Source organism: Pocillopora verrucosa, chromosome 7, assembly GCF_036669915.1.
Source record: "Pocillopora verrucosa isolate sample1 chromosome 7, ASM3666991v2, whole genome shotgun sequence".
NCBI lineage: Eukaryota > Metazoa > Cnidaria > Anthozoa > Scleractinia > Pocilloporidae > Pocillopora > Pocillopora verrucosa.
This window is the reverse complement of record NC_089318.1, coordinates 79,528-106,746: the sequence shown is the minus strand read 5'-3', so window position 1 is coordinate 106,746 and position 27,219 is coordinate 79,528. Positions and strand designations below refer to the sequence as shown.

Here is a 27,219-nt window from a genome sequence, read left to right as displayed (position 1 = left end):
CTTGCTATAACATACACACATTGTCCAACCAACATGTTATAAGAATACTCAAATTTATCAAGTAGCTGATTTAACACCAAATTCTCGTGACTTATTACAAGAAAATGTTAGCAGTTAGAGGGGAAATTAACAATCAGATCTTGGGAGTTAAGGGGTCAAGAATGAATAGATATATTGACTTGTTTCAGGTCGTCATCGTGCACCAAGTGTAAGAACGATTTTTCCTCAAAGCCAGGTCAATCTTCATGTTCTTCAGGTAGGAAGTAATTTGATTTTATTAGTTTCTGGTTTTTCTATTTGGTCTCTCTTGTTTTGTCTCTTAAGGCTAAGTACGACAACTGGGAGAATTAAATATTGTGGACAATTAACACAACAAAATGGCCTGATAAAGGCTCGAACCCAAATCTCTCTTCTGGAAGTCCTGCTCGCAGACCATTAGGGCTCTGTGGCCCTCCATAGTAGACACTCAAAAAGTTTTGTCATCTAGGTTCACAAATTCCTAATATTTTTGTTCTTTACTTTTTTTTTTCCTATCAGAGAGAATTGGTTTTATCGTGTTAACAGTGTTCGGGTCTCTTCTAATTGCCGGGCCCTGCTGATTCTGATCTTGCAGAAGCGTTCACGAAGAGGAGAAGTGTTCCTGGGGGTATTCCGCGCTCGCCGTCAAGGCAGAGATTGCGCCGAAGATAAACAACCTAACATCTATGTTTGTACAAAATGAATAAGACACCGGAAGGACATTTATACAGGTTTTTACAGTTGTATTTTTACGGCTCGTAAAATCGTGAAGTATGCTTCTTTCTTTTTTTTTTTTCGCGTCACCGAGGAGAGCCAGTGCTTCTATCCTCAAAACTGTTACCTGCTAAAGTAATCTTTTTTTTTTGCGTAATTATGTCGGAGCAAAAAGACACTTCTTTGCTTTCCGCCCTATAGGAGACTTTCCAAATTAGGAGGCTTTAAGGAACGCGAGATAGCGATAGGTAAACCTCTCCCGACTCGTCTTAAACCTTCCCGCGGGACGAGAACGCCTCCTCGCAGGCTATGAATGTACTCGATTTGCAATCAGTAGGTTTCTCCATGAGTGATAAACAAGTGGCACCTGCACTCCACCTAACCGTGACGTGATTATCTATCCCATTAGAAATTTAATAAGCCAAAGTTGTAAAAGAACCCTCGGCATCGAAAAGTTTTGAAGTTTCTTGAAGTTTTATAGCCTATTAGCAACAGTATCTTTACCAACAACGCAGTCACGTTTTTTTTCGAATTTCGAGACAACAAATGCATTTCGTAACGGCAAATAAGTTTTTTGACACCTCGAATAGTCTCAACTTAGCTAGTAAGTATGTAGTGCACAGGGGCGATTTAAGTATGTAAATAATCGTAATTTTTTGTCATCAGTGTTTTGGTATTTTTTTTTGTTTTGTTTTAAGATATTAAGCTAAAGCACATTTTTGTAACGATTTTCTTTCTTCATTTTTATTTTGAGGAAACAGAAATATACCATAACAGTTTCGAAAATTTCACTGTCTTGTCCCATTCTTGCGGCCACTTACTTTTCCAGGCAGAAAAGTTTGAAACTGGACTCTAAATTTCCCACTGTTAGCGGAAGTGTTTCCCGGTGAGCTACTGATAGGTCGTTTCTTACGCGCGTTAAGTTCAGATTAGAAATTGTTTGGTATGAGATTTACCGTTCTCATGCCAAACTGTGGGTATAGGTAACTTCTATCTCCAACAACTGAGCAAAAACAGAAGTTCCCAACAGGCATGGATGCGTCGAAAGAGAAGGATTCCAAGCCCTTTGCCGCCAGTGCAAAAATCAACGTGCGATGAGTCGAACGCATGGATCCGTCATTGTGGTGAATTGATCTCGCAATGTATTTATTTCTGTAACAATAGGCCAGAGACAATCGATTCATTCTCTAAATCTCCTGGATCGTCTTTTTTCTAAGGGCGGACAACGTTATTTAACTAATAAATAGCTATCCAGCAGACGTGCTGGCTATCCACTGGGTACAGATTTCTTCATCGGACGGCAATACTTACCCTTCGAGCGACCGGGGCCTGGAAAAGGAATCATAAGTGAGAAAGAGGCACTCACGATCGTCGAAGAAAGAACAACTTAGATTGAACAAATCGATCAAGGAAAGAGAAAAGGGGAAGTAGACACGAATTCTGAACGACGACCTCTTCGTCTTTACAGACTCGTCCGTAACACGAAATAAACACATCCACAAAATATTGAGTGAAAACTAGTTTATTTTGCAATGGTACGTTCCTCTAAAAAAATTTCTTCAGCTTTCGCACGTTTTAATTTTACGGTCTACACTGTACATTGCCTTCTGTTTTGTGTTAAAGTTACCTTTGTCTATTAATCCCTCGCGGTTTTGTAAAGGCCCATCAGAACTTTACAGCTTTAGTTATCTTACTGAAAATAAGCTTAAAGGTGCATATCTTATGGCGCAGAATACTTTACTGTTTGGAAACAAGGTTCAACCTCATGAATTCCAACCTGATGATGTGGCTCCTAAGTTCCAGGTGGACTTGATTAATTATTGCATTAGCCAACAAGAGCCACCGGACAGATATCTGTAGGGCTGCATCATGTGTCTGGAGTTTTTGGATCAAACATTACACTCAGTCAACTACGTGCGCGGGAAAGACTCAGTTTCAGAGCTATGCCAATCTCGTTTTGAGTACCGCGATCCATTTGGTCAGCTGCTCGGACGCAAGATTCTGTCGTCGAGCTCGCTTATCCTGTTCTGTGTTTTAGAGAAATTTTCAATTGAGTGCCGAAAGTAATGAAGAATTGTTTTGGGTTTGGCCTTCGCTCTGTGATTGGTCAAAGACAACTCGCGCCAGCTTCTCAACCAATAAATACAAACTAGAAGCAACCTCAACTTAGTCACTCGCGTTCCCGCGCCTCAAGCTGGTTGCCTGTCTTTGCTGAGTTCTGATTGGTTAATGATGTTAACCCTTTGCTGTGATTGGTAGTTGTGATTACTTTGATTTTGGTTTACAACATTCAATTGAAAACTGCTCTGTTTAATTCACCAGTCAATCCGCTGGACATGGATAACGAAGGCACTAGAAGCGAGATCGCACATGTGCAAACAGGCCACTTTTTAACACCAAAATACAAAAGTGAAATTATTGAAATAGTCTTACTTAAATACTATAAACGGTAACTACGTTTCAGATCCTTGTAGCAGCTTTGCATGAACCATCCTTTCATTGACAATACAATCCTTGTACTAAAATTTAGGACAAACAACTTACAAATAACTTTCGACGTGGAATGTTGATCATTATTGATAAAATACAATATATAAGCAAACGTGTGCATTGAATTCTGCCTGTTATTTACTAGTCATTATAATTGCAACATTGGAATTTTTTTAGTGAAATTTTGGCAAAATATGACGATTCGTATCCCACCCACCCCTCCCGGACGTTTGCACTCCCAAAATTAGTCATTGCAAGTCAACACAGCGGGTAAGCGTAGGGCATGCGCGAGGGGATCAATTCTGGACGTCCGCGCCCTAATTTTTCGCGAAATTTCTATCGAAAAATTATTAAACATTGTTCCGCAAAAGAAGCGAAGGAAAATTGAGACGTTCATAGAAATCTAAAAAAGGAAACAACAGTAGGAAAAAGGACACTTACACAAAGCTTATTCATGTACGGGTATCCTGTTGATTTAATATTTTGTTTTGAGCTTTACCGAAAAAAGTTGCAGACTTTTTTAATACCGTGACGAACTAGCTTGTGTAATTACTTTTAACTCGAGTGAAACAACTTAGTCCTGATAGCCCTAAGGCACGCCACCCAACAACTTTCGCACAAGCACAGACGTTTGACCGCTGTGTTTCGCTGGACAATGATCGAAAAACTTTGAAGAGTTTCAAACGTGGGGATAGTCTTTTTAACGAATAGCAACATGTCAGAAGCCTTTTTTTTACTGACAAATAAAATATTAATTAATGACACGTATCTTATAATTATCTTAAAATGTAACCATGGCTTTTTTCACAGGAAACTTATACTTGTTTGAAGTTTGCGTTCCGTTGGTGACATTGGTGGGAAAAATCTGTTATTGGTCGGCCGCGCTGACTCCCGCGAGGGTTCCCTGTTTTGGCGCGCTTTTAGCTGCTCAGCGTACGCCTCCCATCTTGCGTCATCACTTTCGTGAGTAAGGTAGCGTTCTCCGACAGCCGCTTCCAGACTCCTAAGGTCCAACCAGGTTTGATAGTCCTGGGTACGAGATAGATGAAAAAGTTACTGAATGGGTCACACAAAATGAAGATTGTTTGACTCTGATTTGAAACTGCTGATCGTGAAACCAGCAACTCATACGTCAAATAAGAGCTTGATAATGGGGAATGGATGTTTAAAATTGGAGAAAACAATGACTTACATTCAATAAAAATGAATTTATTATTAACGAAGATTAAAGGAATCGTTTCAAATAACCTCTTTTAAAATACAAAACGTCCTCGGGATACTGTGCATCACATCTCGTCATCTTCTCATAGGGGAGTGGTCATTATTTGCCGCCTTGAGAGGGAGGGGGTGGGTGGTCGGATGTTGGGGGAAGGGAAAGATTTTGGTTGTGTCTATAGAACATTTACCTTATCCCCCCTCCTCACTCCTCCCCCCCGCCCCCCCCCCCCCCCAAAAAAAAAAAAAATACCGGGATAATAAAGAATGGGCCCAAAGCAAGTCTCTTTACAATATCCACGAGCTTATTTCTAAGTTGCTACATTAGGTGCTACAGAACTTGCTCTTTGTAACTCACCTGGAGCCACGAATGTATAAGCGACTTATCACAAGTGTAACGACATCTCTGTTTGACTTGTAAGAGATTGTTTATCAGATCAATTGCTAGAGAAGAGAAGAGAAGAGAAGAATGATTCACATTGATGAGTGAGAAACCATGATTAGACTAAGTTTTGTCGCTCTGAAAGTTTTAAACAAAGAAATGTACTGAAACTCACCTTCAGGCGAAATCTCCTGCCATGGATCGGGTGGATACATAAAAGCAGCGTTGTGAATTTGATCTTGAATATCCTCTTCTTCATTGAACGGGAAAGTGCCGCTTAAACTGAAAAAGAACGGATTTCAGTCTGTAATTTCAACTTGAGATCGGCTTGTCCCATGGCTGTCATTTACACCAATGTATACTAACGAAGAAAGTTCAAATTTTCCCACGGTGTCGAGCAGAAGTTACGGTTTTGCAAGGAAGTTGTTTTAACAGACCCCTGATGTGTTAAAACGCATGTTGCCCCTCCCCCCCCCCGCCTTTACACCACCACCCTGTTCCAGTACCTCATCATTTGAGACAAGAGTCCAGAGCACTTTGCGGCGTAACGATTTAGCACCAAGTCTGTCAGATTCTCTATAAATGACATCTGCCTTAGACACGTTTAAGACACCCAGGTTTTGCACAGCGATCAGTCGTCGAAGAGCATATTTTCCAATTTGTTTGAATACATAAGTGCTTTCATTCATTTGCATAGTTGTGTGGATGGAAGGGTCTTATTCATCGTTGTGTCTGTGATACCGTGGAGAGACTCGAGACGTATTCCCCAGCTGTTTCAAGAAAGAACTTGAAGATGACTTCTACAGTGTGCGGCAAACGACGAAATAAACTTAAAGTTCCGTCACTTAAATTCAATTCAGGAGAAAATTAGGGGAAAAAAAGCTATTCTAAGAAGTAAAGAAAGATATCATCATTTTAATATCACGGCTAAATGAATTCTGTAAAAGTAGTGGTTAAGCTCTCTTCTTACCTTACATAAACGACGACACCGACCGACCACATATCGAGAGATCTGTTGTATCCTTTATTGAGTAGGACCTCAGGGGCGAGGTAGGCTGGAGTCCCGACAACCGATCGACGGAACGATTTCTCTTCGATTATCCGAGCAAAACCGAAGTCGCACAGTTTGATCTGTTGAAGAGAACAAAAAAAATCAGGCCTCGCTCGACAAGCTCCTGAATAGTAATAATGATAATAATAACGATAATGACAAGGATAATAATAATAATAATAATAATAATAATAATAATAATAATAATAATAATGATAATAATGATAATTATAATGATAATGATAACGATCTAGATATCTATCATGATCACGATAAGTGTAATGACTACATTAATAACAACAATCACTTGACATCTACAAATATTTCACAGTTTTGTTTTATGTTCTTCTCATTCCACTATTTTTCAAAGCTTTCTACTCTTAACCATTGCCGTTCTCTAGAAAAAACAAGGCCCACAAATTTATTTCAAAAGAACAGCACTAACGGAACCTCACCTGTGGGAAACCACATTCGGATGATACTGACGATAACAACACATTCTCTGGTTTTAAGTCACAATGAACAATATTTCGGCTGTGTAGATCTCTCAGAGCCACTAAAATCTGTACGCAAAGAAAAAAAAAAGAAAAAACGTAAAGCAAATCGAGATCATTTATCGTTGAGACAACATGACTCATTCAACATCTCTGCTTCTGGACCAAATCCGTCCATCAAGGAGAATGTTGCCATTGGCCGATGGAATACCTATCACCTTAAGAATCGTTGCTTAAAAAAAAAAATACAGTAACAATGATGATAAAACTAGGGATCATTGTAAGTATCTGAGCCACTGTGAATCTACTCCCCCCCCTCCCCCCCAACTCAACATTAACCCTAACTTTTTATTGGTTGACTATTGTTGATTCTAGGGGGAGTGTTAGATGCGCAGTTGCTTAGATACCGACATTGATCCAAAACTTAGGTCTGACAAAGAAAAATGTGTTGCTATTTCTCTCAAGTGATGTCTGTCCGTGGGAAAATTTCAAGCATTTGTATTATTTTAGTGTAACACAGCATGCGAGGTAAACAGTATTTCACATCGTTCTCTTTATGAATGAACTAAGGTCTTCCTTCCACTCTCAATTTTTTTTGCATTTGTGTCGCACCCTGTCGGAATCATCCCAAAGTCAGACCCAACTCATTCCACCCTGTCGGCGTGCATTGTAATTCAACCAAAGATCAAAGTTTTCCTCATTGTAAGCTGTTTCTCAGATTCGAATTTGTGTGCGTAAATATCGACCAATTACCGATGGATCTCTTAAAGCTACGTCGTCAGAATTGAGCTTTCGATGCAAGTTACCCCAGCTGCGCTTGCTAGGGGAAGTGAATTCATTTTACCTGTGTTATGAGGAATTTCGTGCATCTCTCGTCCAATCTTCCCTTGGCACTCGACAGAATAAGTTCCAACATGTCGCCTCGCATTTTTTCCATGACTACGAACACCTGAAAGACAGATGTTTAAACGTGAATTTATTGTAAACATAGGGGGACCCGAGTCACACCACAGAAATTGGCTCGGTTTTTTCGGGCTTTCCTGCGCACTCCGTGTGAGGTGTCTACATCCTTGATGATCCTTGTGTTGCTTTCATTTATTTTCATTCTTTTGCTGTTTTTCTTCCCAACCAAGTTATCATTCTGTTTCAAAAGGAATTTTCAACACGGAAAGCAATGATCTACAATCCCCAGACTCCGCTCCTTGAATTCCTTCGACTGATGAGTAAAAAGCCTGTTTTGATGACACGAGAATCGACGAGCACTCTCCTAGAGAGCCAAACAGCACCTATTTGTAAACTGATGCTTTTTCCGTTACACTGAGACCCATTTTATTCCTCCTTGTGAAATTCATAGTGTGAGCAACAGAAGCGGCAACCGAAATAAGTTACCCACAATTGAAGCAAGGTTTTCATTTGAGTCTCGGAAAAACTCTGGGATTGCTTTGTTTTTTGCTTCGCACTGTGATTGGTCAAAAAAACACTCGCGATGCACTTGGTCACCCGCGTTTTTTCCAGCGCTTCGCGTAGTTTGCTTGTTTTTACTTAAAGTTCTGGTTGGCTGAGGTTTCTTGGTGTTGGTTTAATCGGCTCTCTTTCTAGCTGTACTTACCCTTTCAGGAGTTTCAAACATCTCTTCTAAATTCACTACACCTGGGTGGTTGACATGCTAAGGAAAATAAGATGAATAAAAAAGTAACTTCATTAATGAAAACTTTTCATACGGCACGCTAAATAACGAAGGTTCTGGCCATACTCTCCAAAATGATCTAGGGCGTAATCTTTTTAATGCAAGCACCTTTGAAAAAATTTTAAAAATTGGCAACAGTAAAAAGGGAAAGCACAGACAATGAGAAAAGCAGCGTATTACACACCTGAAGAATTCCTACTTCATTTTTCAATTGCGCTTCTTGTTTTGTAGGAAAGCGTTGTTTGTCAATGACTTTAATAGCTACATCTCGTCCACTTTCACGATGAACCCCTGTTAGTTTTACAAAAAAAAATCCACTGTCTCGCTTTCTTAAAAAGATTTGTAAGGTTGGTGTAAATTATTGAGTTATACCAAAATTGTTTTATTATCTTTTATTCCTCAGATAACCGCTGCATTCTGCTTATTAGGGGCACCGTTTATTCAAGGACAGTACTTACTCGAGAGCATAAGGTTCACGTCAGGATTTCGACTTGGTAACAAAACTTTGGAAGATTATTTCCTACCTCCAAATACATTCAAAATAGCGAATGAGGTCAGGGATCTGAGTGCTCAATCTTACTTGACATGTACAAAAGGTGACTGATTTTTTCTGTTTAATACGAAATGAATGGCTCGGTGGGTAACTATACGGGTTACTAAAAGCTGAAGATAACCTCCTCTATGCATCAGTACCTCAGAGTTTGTCACAAACGAACTACGCCGCTAATGAAAACCTAATTAAAACACATACCTCCATAGACAATTCCAAACTGTCCTGATCCGAGAATTTCGTCAGGGAATACTTGGTACAGTTGACTAATGTCCTTCAAAAGAGAAACGAAAAAAGTTCTTATCTAATCAAGTATGTAAAAATAAGAACAAAATGCAACTATTTCGCATAATTTAAGAGCTGAAATAAAAGATTGTTGTTGATTGCTTGCTGCTATACGCTAAGTAAGGAGTGCGTGACCAAGAAACATTTTACAAACCAATGGAGCATCTTTCACTTTCTCCTCTTCGTCTGTAACTTCCATCTCTACGTCAGAATTACTAACACCTAAACACAATGGAAAGTTTAGTGCTAACTGAGAGCAGATCATTATAATTACATCATACCGTTTGTAAGAGCGCATTTCCTTCGAGCATCGTAAAACCAAACGTAAAGTAATCACTTTAGCCTATCGGAACAAGGATAATATCACAAGGAACCAATGAGAACTCAAGCGAAAACAGGCAAACCGCCTAAAGCGCGGGAAAACGCGAGTGATCAATTTGCCATTGGTTTTGGATCTGATTGGTCGAGTCGCCAAGGGGGAGGCGCGAGTTTCCTTGACCAATTAAATCGTACTGAGGCAAAAGCATTCAAATCCAACATTACTTGAGATTATCTTGTGTATGGATAACGACATCTACTGAGAAAAATCGCCTCCCAAGGTTTCAAGCAACTCGTCCTCAAGTTAAGGAGCTATGCTACTCTTAGCGCTTCTTGAAAAATTTAGCGTAGAAATGAAAGTTTTTTTTTAAGTCCGTTTTATTCTTGCCCATACTTAGATTATCAGTTGTTACCACGATGCTCTTCGCAAAGTAATACTTTGAAATCAAGTTACGATTTACTTTGCTAGGAGAGTGAAAAGACAAAAGTCACAACATCTCTGCGTATTGCTTATAACTTATGTCCGCTGTTTAAAATTACAGCCAAATTTCTACAGTCTGCACTTGTTGGAAATTGAGCAACGAAGTAGAGTGACGTAGACTCACCGTTGTTGCTTGAGGGGCAAACACTCGTGGTCGGTGTCACACAACCTGGCATAAGAGCAGAGCGCGTGACACTAGCCCAGGCCTGCCCCGCCACTGCTCCTACTCCACTGTCAGGGTCTGGGGTCTCGTTTTCGTCTTCAACTTGCCCCACGTAGTACACCATGTCCCTTGTCTTCATTTCAAAACAGTGCGGGGCTCGAGTGGCGTCTGTCGCCAGAGGGTCAATATTAGAATCAACTGACAGTATTTCAGACAGTTGAATATCCTGTGAGAGATGGAAGAAGATAAAAAAATATAACCTAGAATGTCATGAACTAACTGATTATCATAATTATACAAAATGTGGTGTTTTACAAGGATTACCAGCCCTGAGGAAAGCTGGAGCTACACGATGTAAAATTACGATATTTTTTACGTGTGTTTAACATCGCCAATCAGCTGCTGACAAGTCACTCGCCTTTCATGCCACACTGTCAAGTTGATGAATACGCGTACAATAAATTGTTTATGTGGAATTTCTCTTCTCGTGTTCAGTGTGAGTGATATCGAACGTGTGAGAAATTGAGTAGAACACTCGAAAAGAAATTCCACATCTACGTGGGCCCAAGTATCATTCTCTATTCATTTATTGTGTTTTCAATGATCAATTTGTTGAATTCTTCACAATGAATGTATTAATTCACTATTTTGTTTCTGCCATGTTTGATCAAGAATTATCAGATAAGTCAAAGGTGCAGTGAATCGATTTCATTGTTCACAGCAACAATATCCTCTTCGCCTTACCACTGGAAAGCTAACTTCATGAGAAAAATCAGAAGTTTAAATTGGGCTTTGTGGGTTTATAATTATGCTGAGCAAGTGATTTTAAAAGAGGAGACTTTTTGCATTTTCAGCAAACTTGACTTCTAATCAAAACCGATAAGTATTTTAAATTTGTGATTCTTGATGTTTCAAAACTTTTGGAAGAATAATTTGCCACCCTGTGTTGTTAACTAATGAATTTGTGTCATCACCAACTGCTATTCATCATAAAATAATAAAACTCAACAAAGAACAAACCTTGTAATATCTACTGCTAGTTGAATCTTGGAATAGTGTCAAACACTTTGTGTCTAGTCTCCAGTAGTGTCTTTTCCTCTAAAAACCAAATTTAAAATTATAACTTCATTTAAGAAATCAGTAAAAAAGAATTGACAAACTGAATTCACTGGACAAAGTCGTAGCCAAAGAGTAAAAAAAAAAACTTGAAATGAACACACTGTTCATAGTTCTTAAAACACCTTGTTTGAATATGAGCTTAGAGATAAGAATTAGTCATGGTCTCATGCACACATGTACATTTAAGGTCAATTTGGCATAGACAACAAATGCACGTCATTTGAAACAAAGTTGTCCTATGGTTGTGCTGCATGGAGGAGCCTGCTGTGGTAAGAACTCAAGCTAACCTTAAATTGATCCCTGAGGAGTGAATAGTTTGAATGTCATGCTACACTAACATGCTCAACTTGAAATTAATGAACAAAGTTAGTTTGGCACAAATATAGTGCAATACTTGGAACAGAATTGACACAGCACAATAACCCTTTAAGTCCCTAGACTTCAAAAAAAATTTTCATTACTGTCTCCTGTACAATTCTCGTGATTTTAGTTTAGAGAATTTGGTATTGGACCAACTGATAATCCCCAAATTGATATCTTCCTTTATTCTCATCATTTGTCTGCTTGATATTGTATTGATATTGTAAGGAGAAATCCTCTCTTGGTCACTGATGAGGGTGAAAGGGTTAAATGCCAACAAAACATATGCCACACCTGAGTATCCTTGCTAGTAAAATGCACCATCCATCCCTGCTTCAACACTTTTGATCCTTTTCTTTTGGTATGCTTCACAGATACAACAATCCGTTGGAGTGGAATGTTGTTGCTCATTGTAGGAGTCAGCTGAGGCAACTCACTGTCTGGTGATGAGGGACTAGTTGGTTCAAAGTCCTCTTGGCTGCTGCGACTTGCTAATTCAATTTCTCTTTCATTCTCACTTAACTCTTGTTCATTTGGAATGTCATTTGAAAGATCCATTTCTGACAAACTTTCAGAAATGGCACCTGAGTCAGAAGAGCCAAGAGACCCTGCAGCATGAAAAACTCTTGGTTGTATCTTTGGTTGGATAATGATAATTTTAATTTATTTAGAGTTTAAGGGTTTTAAAACCCTTTAACTCCAAGTAGTGATTAACATGTAACCTCTCCCTACAATATTCCTACATTATCCAGCAAACAATTAATGAGAATACAAAAACTTATCAGGTAGAAGTTGTTATCTTGATCTTACCACAAATTCTCATAACTAATTTACAAGGAAATGTGTAGCAGCTAGAAGGGAGAATTATCAATCAGATCTTGAAAGCTGATGGGTTAAAACTTAGAAGGAATATATGGTATTGGTAGGGGGAGGAAATTTCAGACCTAGGGATCCACAGAATTAAAAAAACAACCACTGTTTACATTTGTTTTCATGTAAAACTTAAATTATCAGAATCACTTATTTTTATTTACCTGTTTCTACCATTGCCCCCTCACCCAAACAAGTCTTGCCAACAAACTTCTCACACTTTCGATGGCAGTTATATTTACAATCTGCAATTATTCAAAAGAAGAATATCAGTCATTTGATGACTCAATAGTACAAATTAAGAAAAGCAATATTGACTTTCAATTGCTCATGTCAATTTTATTCAAAGGATCACAAAGAGGAATACCTTTACGGGAATTGCCATTTTAGACATTAACAAGATTCTAGTTGAACATCCACAAAATCTTTAATCAGTAGAAATGTGTCTAGGGATACTTAGTTTTACATGCCCGTATAGATGTTTGCTTCCCCATCAAAAATGTTATTTAATTCAGTTTCCCAAGCACTTTTGCCACCAACAGCAGCTATTGGTTTGCTCAAAGGCTTGACCTTTGTTTGGAGCACTCAACAAGGAGCATTCAGATTTCCTTTTCCTTTACATTTCTTACTTTGAATTCCTATTTTCATCAATACACAATCTTAACATTCACAAAATATAAAATGTGGAATGAATTTATCCCTTACCTTTACACTGTAACCCTTGACGGAATAGGCCCTTTAACTGTGAAAAGACAATAAATAGCCAATGTTGGATCTTGGCAATAACAATAACTCACGTGTAAGCATCCAATGAATGTAACTTTGTTTACAAGCAACCTTATCTCAATAGGCAGTCCTAATTGTCTAAAATAACCTTTAAAGTTACAACTTGTTTTCATAAATGGAAATGAATATTGAATCTTCTATGGACAATTCTTCATTTCCATCATTTTAACAACAACTTGCTTTACCATGATTAGAGTTTCCTTTAAGAATTACTTTAAAACTTTTAAGACAACTTCTCTAGTCTGCTACTGGTCAAAAGCAACCAGCCTCTATGGTCTAAGGAGTGCTAATTTTGAACATAATGTAGTTTCAAAGGAACTCTATGATTTATCACAAAGTCATTTTTCCTACCAGTTTTTTGCAAAAGTGGCACACTGTAGGCTTTTTATAGGAATGAACCACGAATGAGTGAGGTATTTGTAATTGGATTCTACCAGACAGCATTCTGTCAATCCAGATTGGACGACCACTCCAAGTTGCCCTTCTGTCTCTTGATGAAGGAAGGCTCTCGGAAAAGGAATTGGAGTGCTGGATCAAGAATGCTGAATCATTTGGGCCACTGACCTGAGAAGCTGGCCTCGGAAGAGTATGTGAATGCAGAGCCATGTTTAATCCAGAAGCACTGTTGCGATGTCTTGAATCTGAACAATTATTTGGTATCTTGAATGCACATTTTTTGTGATAGTTACCACCACATCCTGTGAAAGTAAAGGTAACAGTCCTTGCTCTTTTTCAAAGTCTTCCATTTTCTTACAATATCCTTTTTACCGAACATGACCAAGTAAAGAAACATGCCCAGCTGCTACTGTATGGTTTGCCATGGTAAGTAGAGAAATATTTTTAAAAGGAATAAATTTGTAGCTAAAGTTGTCAATACAGCATATGATCATTAACAAAATGGTGACCTTTTCATTTCTAAGTGATGTGATTTAAGCTAGAGAGAAACAAACATTTTCATATGGGGGTGGGGTGGGGGGGGGGGGGAGGGGGAGGGAGGAGTGACAAAGTCATAGTTCTGAAAATTGTTTGACAAACAGAAAGTCTTTCACTTTCAGAGGTTACCATGTGTTCATTTCTCATTAAAATGTTATTACAATGTCAAGTAATTAGGCACTGATATAAAAAGCTGTATACAGAAAAGATCAAGCAGATGTTATCTTGATAAAAGTCCAGATTTTTGTCAGCATTTATCAAAGAAATGTAGGGACTTCTGTTGCAAGAATCCATTTTTAGATCCTGAGAATGAAAGAGTACCATATCAATAATAACTAGAGACTGTACCTTCACATTTGATTCCTTGTCTTACAAGGCCAAACAACATTTCACCACAAAAGTCACAAAATGTTGGAGATCTGTACGAATGAACAATCAGCATGTGAGGACGAATAATGGTCTCATCTGCTGGGACTTTAGCTGAAAATAAAAAAAAAAAAAATCAACAAAGAAGAAAATTATTCAAAATACTTAAAAAAGATAAAAGGAATTATTATCATAATGATAATAATCAACACAAATATTTGCCATTATTGACATTTATTCCATTTAACTTCAAAATTTAGAGAATTTAAAACATAATTGAAATATCAGAGACTCCCATCTCATGTACAATTAACACTCCATCCTTAAAAGTGCCTCCCCATCCCCACCCTCTTCTCTGCCGTAAGTTTGTCCCTTTAAAACTAAACCAGTTACGGTGACAAGTGTATTAAGGCAAAACTAAGAAAAATTTCATCTTGTCAACTTAATTAACTTTATCCTAATTTCTTCCTGGTCATGGTCTGATTCAAACAATGCTGTTCATGCCTGGAATACATAACATCATAATTTTCTAAGATGTCAACTTCTCCAATTTGCATCACACCCACCCACTGACCACTTATAAACCCATATAGACCTCTTGCTGGGGAAATAACATAATCATATTTCACATATAAGTAATTAGAGTGAAACATTTTCTCTTGGCAGCAAACCCAGTTTTTAAGCTGACATACCTGAAACAACAACTTCAATAACAGAGCCTTCATGCAACTGGTCCACGCTGGTTAACTTCTCCAATATGTTAGTTGTGGAATAGTTGTGTATAAACATGATCACTTTGTCTGCTATACCAATGCAAGAGTGGTCTGGGAACTGATTGGGAAAAAAATAAAGAGAAAAGAAACACAGCTAAATGACACAAAACAGTCTGTGATCCAAAATTTCCCACACAACATTAAGCACAATGTTACAAGCACAATGCACTATGAGTGTTATAATCAAAATAGGTTATTAGTTAAATTGTGAAAAAGTCCTGAGCCTAGTTTGTTCTGCTACTGAAGCATATGTTTGTTTTGTATCATGAGCCGAGAGACCCTTATTTATTTTTTAATCACAGATTTTACTTTTTGAAAAAGCTTCGAAAGATATAATTCCATACACTGATGGGATGCTGATCTACAGAGGGTGACCCTCTAACCCCTGTATATTAAATCAGTCTTCCTTGATAATTTCTTACAGTATTTACCCTCCTGGACATTGTGGAAAGAGAAGTACTGTGGGTGTTTCTCTCATGAACAAAACATGAATTATCATTACTCTGTCAGGCATTGTGGCATATTTTGCAGGCCTAACCTTTTAACTCCCAAGATCTCTTTAGTAATTCTCCTTACTGTCTGCTATATAGTTCTTGTGATGTTAGCTTGGAGAATTTGGTATTAGATCAACTAATGATCCCCTAGTTAAGATTTTTCTTTATTCTCGTCACTTGTTTACTGGATATTGTATTGATATTGTAAGGAGAAATTCTGTCTTGGTCACTCGTGGAAAGTTTAAGCATTAAATAGCTTGCAAGCTAGGGTAACTGTTCGTACTCTTTTGTCGTCATTTTTATATGTTCTTATTTGCTCAAGGCCCTCCAAAGTCATAGTTATAATGATACTACTACTAATAATAATAATACTATCATCATCATCATAAAACTGTTGATGTTCTTTGACCTAAATGTTTTGGGCCCCTCTAAGTGCCCATTTTAACTTGATCTGTTAAACTCTGAGAAGAGGCCTGAGCATATGGACTCTATTGATTTACTAACACATCATAACTTGACACCAGAAATTTTCTACAGGAGCACAGCAGGAGAGTACTGCAGTTTATTGGTGTAATGCCTCTGCCATTACTATTTTGTTTTCATTCTCATGGTAAATTTATTATGTATCAATTGGGTAAGTGTAGTAAAACTCCCCAAAATAGCACTTAGCAATCAACCAGTTGCCCGTATCACCTGTAAGACAGGCTTCATCAAATCTTACCGACAGAATGTAGAGAAACAAAAGCCAACAGAAAAGATGCTTTAAATTGAACTGTTTGGGTGAAAAAAAAATTGATTTGCCACTTAGAACAAAGAGTTGCAACGAAATTGGGAAGATAACATAATGTGTTTGACTCTTTAACACAAGTAACCCAAACTCAAGACAAAAAAAAAAAAAACGTCAAAATAATCCATTTTACATCAGGATAATTGGATTTTCAAGTTCATTATCCCAATCATACCACACACAAACCCTTTCATATCGACCAACGACAGATGTGTACTTCAAACACAGGCTGACTGCAGTCATGCTTAAGGATCCAGCAGTGATAGTTCGTCAAGAGCAGAACATTACTCAAGAAAGATCATAACCAGTTTAAGAAATGCCTTAAGTTGTTTATGCTTGAGATATCAAATTTCAGATCCTAAAAATAGTTCATTGTGCACTAGGATATAATGCAAGTAGAATGAAAATGCAATAGTGTGCATTTACCTACTTCTTCTGCTTGTAAATTTTCACAGAACAAAGCTCAATCTAAACAGCTGGTATTCATTCATGAGATCATTTTCAATTTGCAAATTGCTGAATTTGACATACAGCATCAAAGGGAAAAATTTTCTTTCAAGTATAAGCAAATAAGAATTTTTTTCACACTTGAAGTAGTAAAAGCATTGTTTAGTTTTAGTAAATTTGTCTTAAACACTCAAACTACAGTAGCGGGGTTTTTATTCCTTTGATTTAACAATAAGAAAAAAAAAACCAAAAGAGGAGAAAATAAACAAACTTGCCTAATTTCCAGGTCTTTGACGAACATTCTGATTAAAATTTAGAGCGATACAAACTCTAGCAAAGCCTGTTGAAATGACATATACGTGCGAAGTTCGTGATCGAACCGAGCTTTTGATGTTGAATATATTTTTGGTTATAAATGTGACATTTGCAGGTGCACGCGACAAAACGCCTCCAGAATTGGCAATATCGACGTTATTTGAATATCTACGACGACAAATGAACCTATCTAATGACTGTTCAACTGAGAAGAACCCGTAGTTAAAAGAAAAAACTTAAAGAAAAAAACAGGAAGTTATTGGCGCTGGTGTGGCGACAAACGCACCGATACACAGCATAAATCGACATCACCTATTTCGTGTCTCTTTGATGACCGATCCATTGCACTAATTTGCCAATTTCCCAAAAAGAGGAATCTGGTTGATGCAAAATGGTTTATGAAGCTAGACGTTAACCAGGGGTATAGAAAAATTGTACACATAGCGATTTAGAGTCTAGTTACACTTGAACAATATGAACAACCGTCCACAAACTTTGAAAACTTTAACAACTAAGAACATTACCACTTGCAGATAAGATCACTTTAGACCGGTTTAAATTGACGGAAACTCTGAGCCGAGAGACCCTTGTTCATTTTTCATTCACAGATTTTAATTTTCGAAAAAAACTTCGAAAGATATTACTCCGTACGCTAGAATGGTTTAGTGTCTTGGATGAATGACCCATGCCGCGTGACAGCAAATAGTCGTTGATGGTTCTTCACGTTGTTTTCGCTATCGACTGTCGCTCACGAACAAGGGGCGGTCGGAGAAAATCGAGATATACAACCACTAAACATGCTATAATCGGCCATGCGGTCTGTCGTGGTGAATATTTAAACAAAACACGATTTAAATAAAAGGGCCCTCTAAAAGACACGGACACAAACTGTCATTTTACATCCTGTGAGCTCGCAACCGTTAAATAAACTATAAAAACAAAAAAATTATTGACCATCAAAGTCACCATCTATTTTCTGTAGTTGGCGGCGAACTCGATGACTAATAAGCAGTCGGTGATATTAAAGAGTGACTTTACGAGCCAAGATAAAGATTTGTTCCTTGTGCGATCAGCAGAAAATATAAGCTTGAGAATTAAAGATCCGAATGATCGAATCTTGTTCTTTCCCCCGAATTAAAAGTAACAGAAACGTCAGCAGTTGGATGCTATATTTCTCACGGATAAACCCTAAAAGAGAGCAACTGTGGTTGAACCAAAATGCTGGCGATTAAATAAGCTTAATTATACCTTTTGATCGAGGAACGAATGTGCCAGTTCTCTTAACGCCGACATATCCTTTCCTTCAAATCCATACGTTTCCCTTGCCAAGCCGCATTGGAAGGAAATTCCTCTCCGCGGATAGACAGGCTCAGTCATAGCTGTACACACAAATCATCAAAGAATATTCTCTAAACATCAATCACACACAACCCAAAAGGCGATAAATTTCGCTGACCAAAGAGTTATTACTCGCTACTGTCTCTACTAGAAATATTTCCCTAACAATATGGGCGACAACATTGTCACGTGACAGCTACATATTGCCCGGCAGAAAAAAAAAGAGAGGAACGTATTTCCGGTAATTTTAACTTCCGGTATTGTTTGAAGGGTAAAATTGTATGATCATAATACACAAAAGCAAACAAGCAAAGAAACGGAAATAAATGGTTGAACTGATAAACGTACGTCCAGTGTAATAACGCCTAATATAGCAAATGAAATGAAAGACTACAAGCTCGCCAACCTGCAACAAAAATGGAATGTGAGATCTTTCAATCTTTTATGACACAAGAAAGACTGCTCAATACAGAGTACAATATAACAATCAAACTGCAAGTTTTATGTGCACGCAATTTCGTGGGTAAAGAAATTCGATAGTTCAAGAAATTTGCTTTAAAGTACTTTTCCTGAAAAGCCCCTTTTCTCATTTTTTGCTTTTTCAATGAACTTCCGCGATTTGCCGTAACGAATTTGGTTAGGTTGACACTGATGACGTAAGTCCCTCTTCTCAATAACGTCAGAGCAAATGTATAATAGGAATCTGACGTCACAGAAATGCGCTCTATAGACAAAAATAATGGTTTACGAGCAAGACAACAAGTAGACCATCCAGTTCTATAAACAGCTCGCAGTCACGGTTAAGGCTGCGACTCTATACATCTAGAGTGGTTTACTCTCGTTTCGTCAAGAAAAGCCTGCAATGAAGAGTCGCAAATTTGACTGTTACTAATGTTTTGTGAAGTATTACACCGATTTGAAATGACATATTGTGTAATAACCATGCTATCTAACATTGACGAAGTCTAAATAATTTGCGGCAAAGGAATTCGAAACTACTCTGATAACTTATTACCGCCAGGGGTATTCCCTTACCTGAAAATAGAACATTCTTTTAAGCTTCATTGAGCGCTGTTAGCTCACGCATTTCTAGTACAGAATGTCACAAGTGCAAGTGAAGGGAATGCTGGTAACTGAGAAAGACGTAGGAATGATTTTCATTTGAGAATTCGAGGAGGACATTTCTTATTTAATGGGATAATCTGACAGATTGATATTTGTATGTAGCAATGATATGTCTTAGGAGTAATAACGCAGTTTAGAGAATAGGTCAAATTTTCTACACCAAATACGGTTTAAAATGTTTTTCATCTCCACAACTATCTTCGTGTCGTTGTGAAAATGGTTACCAACCCTGCAAATCTGAATAAATTTGACATTGCTTCTTTATATTGGCCGTGCCGTTCACTCTTTCTTCAATGGCCTTGGGAGAACTTTCGTAGGTTGAACTACCTATTAGCCAGGCTGGGAGTGACCTCCAAGCCCTAGGAAAGCTACCAGTAAACAACAACTAAGGATGACTGATATCAACTGGCCGCTTCCAGAGCTAACATTGAACATTTGGATCGATATGCAACATGTGCTTGACAACCAAACGGAAACTTGAATAGGACACCCCAATGACGAGACGACGTTGTGACGAAAAGCGATGTGAAACTTGCTCAAGTTTAAATATAATTCAAAGGCCTCCGAGATTTTCTAGAGGATGTTCACTCACAGGAAGTTAAAAAGATACTAACATCTCATATCTGAGATTATCCAAAGCCACTCTCAGTGATGTGCGGATACAGGTTTGTTTTAAGGTTCAACAAACAATCGGAACAAGAGGCTAATTCCTAATTTCGCACCCTCTGCTTTAGACACGAAAATCATAATTTGTTTGATAGCAAATAACCTTCAAGACCAAAAAAGACAGTCATGCCTTTCCGCTCACTCTCTCTCTCAAACCACAACGTACAATATTATTTACTTGCTTATTGGACAAAGTCAAGTTGACTTGTTATGTCTGTTAAACCAAAATACTTCAATAAATAGTTGCGATGTTCGACTTTTTTTTTATTACTGCATATATGGCAACTTACAAGGTCTCAATCTACGAATGGCGTTCCGTGAGCCGTGATCGTTTCGGCCAGCGCACTAACTTCGTACTCACACCTTCGACGGCTGTGTGAGATTGCTGGCCGAAAGACCTACAGCTCTTGCGATACAACTGAGTATTGCTGAAAAGCAGGTACAGATTACGTCTCTCTCTCTAATATACACGTTTGGCTTATTGAACCTTTATACAGCGAGTGTAAATTCAGTCTCATACAGATCATATCACAATAGTTATTTTAAATGACATAGATTACTAATTTCCGAAAAACAAACAAAACCTAAAAAAAATTTTTCGTGCTCCCATCAACTTAAGCAAGTTTATTTTCAAAGAGGCAAACAAGTAAATTTGCTGAGTTAGTTAGATTTCAACTTCGAAGATCAGACACAAAACTTGCAGAATATCACCACAACAAACAACAAAGCCTGCCTGCTGAAGAACACAAATAAAAAGTTTGGATTAAATACCATTGCTCTAGTTCAGTCTTGTTGACAGTTCCTCTATCATCCCACTTCCCAAATGTGTATTATAGTTAAACAGCTTATTTCATTTTAACACATGATGAAACTGATCCCATTCAGCAAACTTGTGATCTTGGGACTCCAGGTGCAAACTACAGCCATCACAAATTTCAATATTAACAGATTTATCAACAGTGGACACACTCCTTCAGAGAACAGACTACATAACGAGAATTCATCTCTGCAAAATACCCACAAACCTGACAAAAAGGTTTTAACACTTTTCCTCATTCAACCAACCCAAATGAAACCTTTAATATCTGTAGTTTCAACAGACATAGTAGACGAAATCTGCATGAACAATTCTGCACTGTCAAGAAAATCTATAAATAACAACAATTTTCAAAACCCAACCTCTGCAAAATGCTATCTACTTCATTACTGCAATCATTTTAAACAAGTGTCATTCACAGACAAAGAACCCTTATTACATGTGCTCAAAATAATAATTATTTAATGTTCTGTTCTGAAGGGAATGGCCAAGCTTCATAGGAAACACCTCATAGAGCTTAAACCACAGCAGTTGAGACAAAGAAGCTTTCAAGGAAAATTCCACACCATGGCTGGGTCTTCAACTCAGTACCTCTTCAGTGAAGCCATTTCCATAAAAAGAAAACCAACGACTGCTACCAATGCTGTAGTAAAGAGTGTCAAACAAAATTCCAACAGATTTCAACTTTCTCTGACATTCATGTAAAATCCACACAAATTAAGGAGCAAGGCAGGCAATTGGGAGAATTACACTTGAAAATCAGGTCTCATTTTGGAATCATTTGAATTCCATGAACTGGAGTTTTGGTGTTTATGAAGCTTTCTGCTTTGCAGTTTAGCAGGCAGCTTGGACTTTGCCCTGAAAGATACAAAATGTGAAAATTATGGTCAAACAGGTCAAGTGTCCATCCACAGTGAACATTCAAGTCCCTTTAAAAAAAAATTGTTAATAAGCATTGCTGGTAAATACCTTGCAGGAAATAGTGCTATTTGCTAATTCAGAAGGGACAAAATTGTAAGTCACGAGTGTAACTTCTAACTGCTTTTCAGAATATGAACAAAAATAAACTAATATTTTGGTTACTGTGTGCTATATACTGAGACAATTATTCACCTCAGTATCAGTAAAAGTGGTGGACATCTACCTCGCTAATTCATGGCTTGTTAAATATCCACCAATATTCACTTCCACTTTGGTAAATTATTGTTGAATAACACTGCTAAAAAAGCAACAACAACTTACTGTTCAATGAGGCTTCCAACTTTCTTTCGAGCCAATTGGACGTACTCATCAACCTTATCCTGAAAGTGAAAACAAATATTAAGTAAGGGGAAAAAATGTACTTCTTATCAATTTCAACAAAAAAAATTCTCTTAAATCAAACGAGATACAGAGATATGAATTCCTAATCATTGCTCAATTTTATTACGCACCTGATGATCTTCATACAAGCGAGGCACAGAGAATAGGACAATACCACCTGTCAAGGAAATCACCAGGAAATAATGATACAGAAGGAATGACTGGATGATGAACTCAGTAACTGCACAATTATTGTTGACTACTTCACTAACGTACTCACTGACCAACTGACTCACTCCCTCACTCACCAACTAAATCACTGACTCATTCACTGACTTCCTGATTCACTCTCTAACCAACTTGATCACTGACTCATTCACTCAGTCACGCACTCACTGATAAAATGACTTGTATTGAAGGTACCCACCGATAATGATGAGAGTCAAGGCACTGAACCAAGCTCCAACATAGGATAGAACCCACAACAAAGTCCAAACTGCAAAAATTACAACCATTGGCCACTAAGTAAAGAAGCTGACTCATCTGCCTTAAGCCGTATTTACCCTACAGTTCAGAAGCCATTTTCAAAAGCCACATTAAGTCAAGAATAACCTCTGTTTCCTTTACATAGCAATGAATAAGTCTTTGCTTAGATCATTGTTAACATGATCTGGGCTCAATTCATCTTGAATTTTATCAATTCATTAAGGAGCTACTATAAAAGAATGGCAGACATAAGAGCACACTTGACATTCTATTATATACCTTGATGGAGTCAACAATATACTCTACTAGGAAGAGTCGCCTCAGTTCCTTGGAATAACAGTTGATATGATCAATACTGGCCTCTACAAACTCCACAGCCTGCAATGAGTAACACAATCAAACTTTAGGTTGCACTGCAGCAGTTCTATGCTTAATATGTAAAACAAAAACTGTTTGCACAAACTAACCCTTTTATACATAAATTTGTCTTGGTCAGTATCCACCAATCCTGACCTGACACTTGGTCAATAACACACAGTGACCAGAAGACATTTTGTGCTGAGTGCCGAGGTTCAATTCATCTTATTGCAAAACCTTTTCTGAAGAGTCCAACCAAGGCCCCTTAAAGCAAAAACATTGAGAAACTTTATGTAGAGGATTTTAATACAGGAAACCACCATGCAAAAGCACAGGATTTCATTTTACCTTTTCTTTGGGGATATCCACGTCTCCTCTCAAGAACAGTTCTGTCAAAGATGGAAGAAAAGAAGTCACATGAAATGAATATACTTAATAGTGCAACTTTGGATCCAGGTACAAAGTGTGTTAAGCTTGTTGATACAATTTACACTGTTACATTTAATTTGATTTAAACAATATTAGTTATTCCTCATTATTCATCATTCCTCCTTATAGGAAGCAGTGTAGCCAAGTAGTCAGGGTGCTGGCTTGTAATCCTCAACTGATTGTTTCTCAGCTTTCCAGAGTTCAATTACTTAGCTGCACTTTATGTATGGCCCACTGGTCTGCCTCCTGCCAGTTGAGTTTTTTAAACAGTACCTTCCTTAACAATGTCATGATTTGGTCATATTTGCCCTGAAGAGCCCCCATCGGGGAGGTGGTAAATCAAGTAAACATACAAACATTGTGAAAAAAGTAGTGATGAAGTATTATGGTGGGCCTCATGACATGGTCATTTCCTATGATGGTCCTACCATTTTGACTGCATACTGCAAGTCTTCTTCAGGCAATAAAGGTCACATGGTTATTATGTTTCCCTGTGAAAAACTGCTTTCAACATCAGTGTTCTCTTTTTTTAGGCACTAACATCTTAAATTTACCACTTGTAGTGCCTCTTATTACCAGCTCAATTTCTAAAATTTTTGAAAATTCAAAAACAGGATCAACTCAAACAGTTTGAAAATTTCTTTCACCTGTCATACGTAAAATAGAGAAGAACACTGCAACAGCTCTGCTATTTTAATGGTTGGTCACCAAAAGCTGTTCAGTCCCTTTTAAGCACTTACTTGAAGGGATTCTCAGTGCCGCTTTTCTGGATAGCACCCATAACAGTCATGCCAACCCTATAACGCAGCGACACTGTTTAACAGCGCCATGGAGAAGAAGGTCACAACACTGAGGAATGTATAGGTGGTCAAAGAGAACAACAAACCAGTTCAATGGCAACCACTATTCCTGTTTTCTTCAGACACCGCCAGTAGATCAGATCAATTACTAAAAACAAGAAAGAGCAGAAATTACATCAAAACCCTCTGAACAGTACAGATCTCTGTATTAACCATTCTAACACCTTATGGGCAATCAAATATTGTCTTCAGTAAACCAAGAAGCTTTTCTGAAGAGATGAGAAAGAATGCTTCAAATTTAAAAAGTGAACTCTGCATCTCTACTACAGCCACCATATGGCGTACAGATCTCGAACCAATTTCTGCAGGTGTTCAGTAATTCTGAAAGATTGAAACTAACTGTACATCAAAATTCCCTCGCTTTTCCTATTTTCTTTAACTCCACATTCTAGTCTCAAAAGACCTCGACCAATCTAGCTTTTGCTTCACTTATTTGTATCATTCCTGTCTATTGAAAGCATAAGAAGTGGATATCAGAAGAGTTTGCCTGTATAAATAGTTTTTTAAAGTAAGTGAACTTCAACAGAAGGAACAATCTGGTCTTGTTTGAAGGTAACTAATCTGCAATAAAACTCAAGTCCTGATGTGTAAATTCCCTTGAAAGCTTCTACAACAAATTGCATCAATCTACAAAGACAAATCTGTATGGCATGCTGTCCTCTCTCAAAATGTTTTAAAAATTGTCTGTGTTGCCAAAAATAACGCCACAAAGTAACTGGCTCAAATAATAGGAAGAGTATGATGCTTTAAAAATTTATTTGGAATGCTGGGGAACAGTAAAGGTAGACTACAAAGAATAGAAGCTTAATTCTCCAGTGGTAACAGAGTTTTACTCTCAAAGAAGAAAAACAAAAATTCATTAGAAGAATGTCTCTTAGACCAGAACCACCACAATACCAAATATGAAAGTGAAAATGCAAATTCACTCAAAAATAAGCATAACGTTTGACTTTACATTAAATCTTGTACAAGCATATAGGGTGTGGAATTATTTCAAAATAGATTTAAATCCTGATCCTGATAGAATGCGTAATAACCTGTACCATAAAAAAAGGAACAGTCCATACAAGGAGTTTTTCAACATTAGATACACAGAGGAGGTGTATTCTTATATAAAAGCTGAAAACAATTCCTCTGCAAGATAGGATCAAATATCTGAATCACAAGAGCAATAGGATTGAAAGGAATATTGTAAATACACCAGCAGGTGTAATATCGAAAACTCTAAGAAGCATTGATCTCATCTTACTTTCATGGAAAAATCAAGAAACTCTGCTACATGAAAAGTAAAATTTATCAGAAAAGAATGTGACTCATGTAAACAACCAGAAATGAAGTAAAAAAATTTAAGTAGTTTATAGACCCCACCCAAATCTTAGTCAAAAACCAAAATATAAGGTGGTTACTTATAAATAATTCAGTTTGACATAATCATAGGGAATAATTATGTCAGTCAACTGGAAAGAACTTCTATGAATATCTGGGGCAAAACATAATACGAATAGATTTGAATTGAAAATGAATGATTCACTTTCTCCTGCAAACAAAATGGCATAGTCAATGTGTTGAAGAAGAGTCCAATACACGATTCAAGGCCAATTTTAAATGGGGAAAATTGCCTAACCATAATGAAGCTATTTACTCTCAATTCCTCCCTATCGTCTGGTCTTTGGTTGCGATTTAATAACGAATGAAGTTTCCAATAAAGCAATGAACAGGGTGCGACCATCGTTTCATATGTTTTCATTTTGAAGACAGCGCCCTGGTCTACAGTAGCTAACACCGTACCAGTTTCCAGTCCGTGCAATTGAATTCGCAGTAAATAAAATATATTACCTTACTGTCAACATGTATTTTTTTTTTTTAACGAGATATTGATTTCACGACGATGAAGAATCAACTTCGATGGCCAACAAAGAAAATCTTGTACACGTTCTGTCGTGTCGATTGCCTCGCTCGCCTCCGCAGGTCATCTAAGCAACATGAACCTTTACTTAAATATTCCCGATTATTGAGAGCTATATACCTCGTTGATCCACGCCGGTGTGTTTCATCCATACCGCCGGCCAACTTGTCAGCTCTACAATACAACAAAGATCAAATTTTTTTAACAAAATATTAGCTCACGGCCTACTGAAGTAATCCTTCTTCACTGTCTCTGTGTTCGTTTGCCGGCAATCGATCTCAGAATAAAGTGCACTTCTTGTCTTCTACCTCGAACTACATGTGCAAAGTTACAACAAAAATCAAACGTAATTAGCTCTGCTACTTTACATCATCCGCGCAAACCAGTTCAATAAGTTTACCGCTCCTTAGTACAGGACATAAATACACATGTACAACCATCAGCCATAACTGCCAATCTCACCTTTCGTGGCTGGTTCTTCTGGTTTTTCTTCCGATTCTACTTGCTCTGATCCTAGATCTTCGACAGCCGACGTTTCTTCTCTTTCATCAGGCACGTTTTCACCTTCTGGCGATGGTTCGTCTTTTTACAATGTCATCCAAAGATGGTGTAGTCGAGGAGACATCCTCCTGATCCTCCATGCCTGATGAAAAATCTACCAAGTCTCCTGTTTCTGGTGAAGCGGACTCCGACATCATCAAACTCAATATTCCCAAATGTTTACGCTTGACCTCCGATACAATACTTTAAAACTTCAAGTAAATTGACCAGAAAGTTAGATCTTACGCAAGGACGAAACTTAGAAGTGATGGTGGACTATGTTTTCAAAAATCAC

The 27,219-nt window shown here is 37.7% G+C and overlaps 2 protein-coding genes across 3 annotated transcripts; both read right to left on the bottom strand.

Moving 5' to 3' along the window:
- Nucleotides 1–2,238: 2,238 nt before the first annotated feature.
- LOC131783953 (serine/threonine-protein kinase D3) lies at nt 2,239–18,612 on the bottom strand. Of its 2 annotated transcripts, none has more exons than XM_059100729.2 (19): nt 18,347–18,612; nt 14,975–15,113; nt 14,265–14,396; nt 13,335–13,681; nt 12,903–12,939; nt 12,362–12,442; nt 11,622–11,935; nt 10,869–10,946; nt 9,810–10,074; nt 9,041–9,108; nt 8,803–8,875; nt 8,236–8,342; nt 7,974–8,030; nt 7,209–7,313; nt 6,326–6,433; nt 5,790–5,950; nt 4,995–5,101; nt 4,796–4,881; nt 2,239–4,251 (listed from the first exon to the last, which is right to left on the bottom strand). In XM_059100729.2, exons 1-19 carry the CDS (start codon nt 18,473–18,475, stop codon nt 4,027–4,029), a joined length of 2,619 nt encoding a protein of 872 aa, XP_058956712.1. In that variant the 5' UTR covers nt 18,476–18,612; the 3' UTR covers nt 2,239–4,026. The 2 variants fall into 2 exon arrangements, with proteins under 2 accessions (XP_058956712.1, XP_058956713.1); XM_059100730.2 differs by having other exon boundaries at nt 13,548–13,681.
- Nucleotides 18,613–20,470: 1,858 nt separating this feature from the next.
- Nucleotides 20,471–27,219, bottom strand: LOC131783958 (reticulon-3-A). Its single transcript, XM_066169892.1, is given in 12 exon segments — nt 20,471–21,902; nt 22,287–22,345; nt 22,478–22,524; nt 22,774–22,842; nt 23,081–23,210; nt 23,538–23,560; nt 24,327–24,435; nt 24,437–24,504; nt 24,507–24,566; nt 26,505–26,558; nt 26,847–26,971; nt 26,973–27,219. Coding segments are annotated over 12 exon segments (966 nt in total). The 5' UTR covers nt 27,083–27,219; the 3' UTR covers nt 20,471–21,790.

Coding starts and splice junctions, on each gene's coding strand:
- LOC131783953 (XM_059100729.2), bottom strand. CDS start 18,475: ATGACTGAGCCTGTCTATCCGCGGAGAGGAATTTCCTTCCAATGCGGC. Junction 15,114..18,346: donor ATTCGTTCCTCGATCAAAAG/GTATAATTAAGC, acceptor TTTCCCAATCAG/TTCCCAGACCACTCTTGCAT. Junction 12,940..13,334: donor GCCACTTTTGCAAAAAACTG/GTAGGAAAAATG, acceptor GTCTTTTCACAG/TTAAAGGGCCTATTCCGTCA.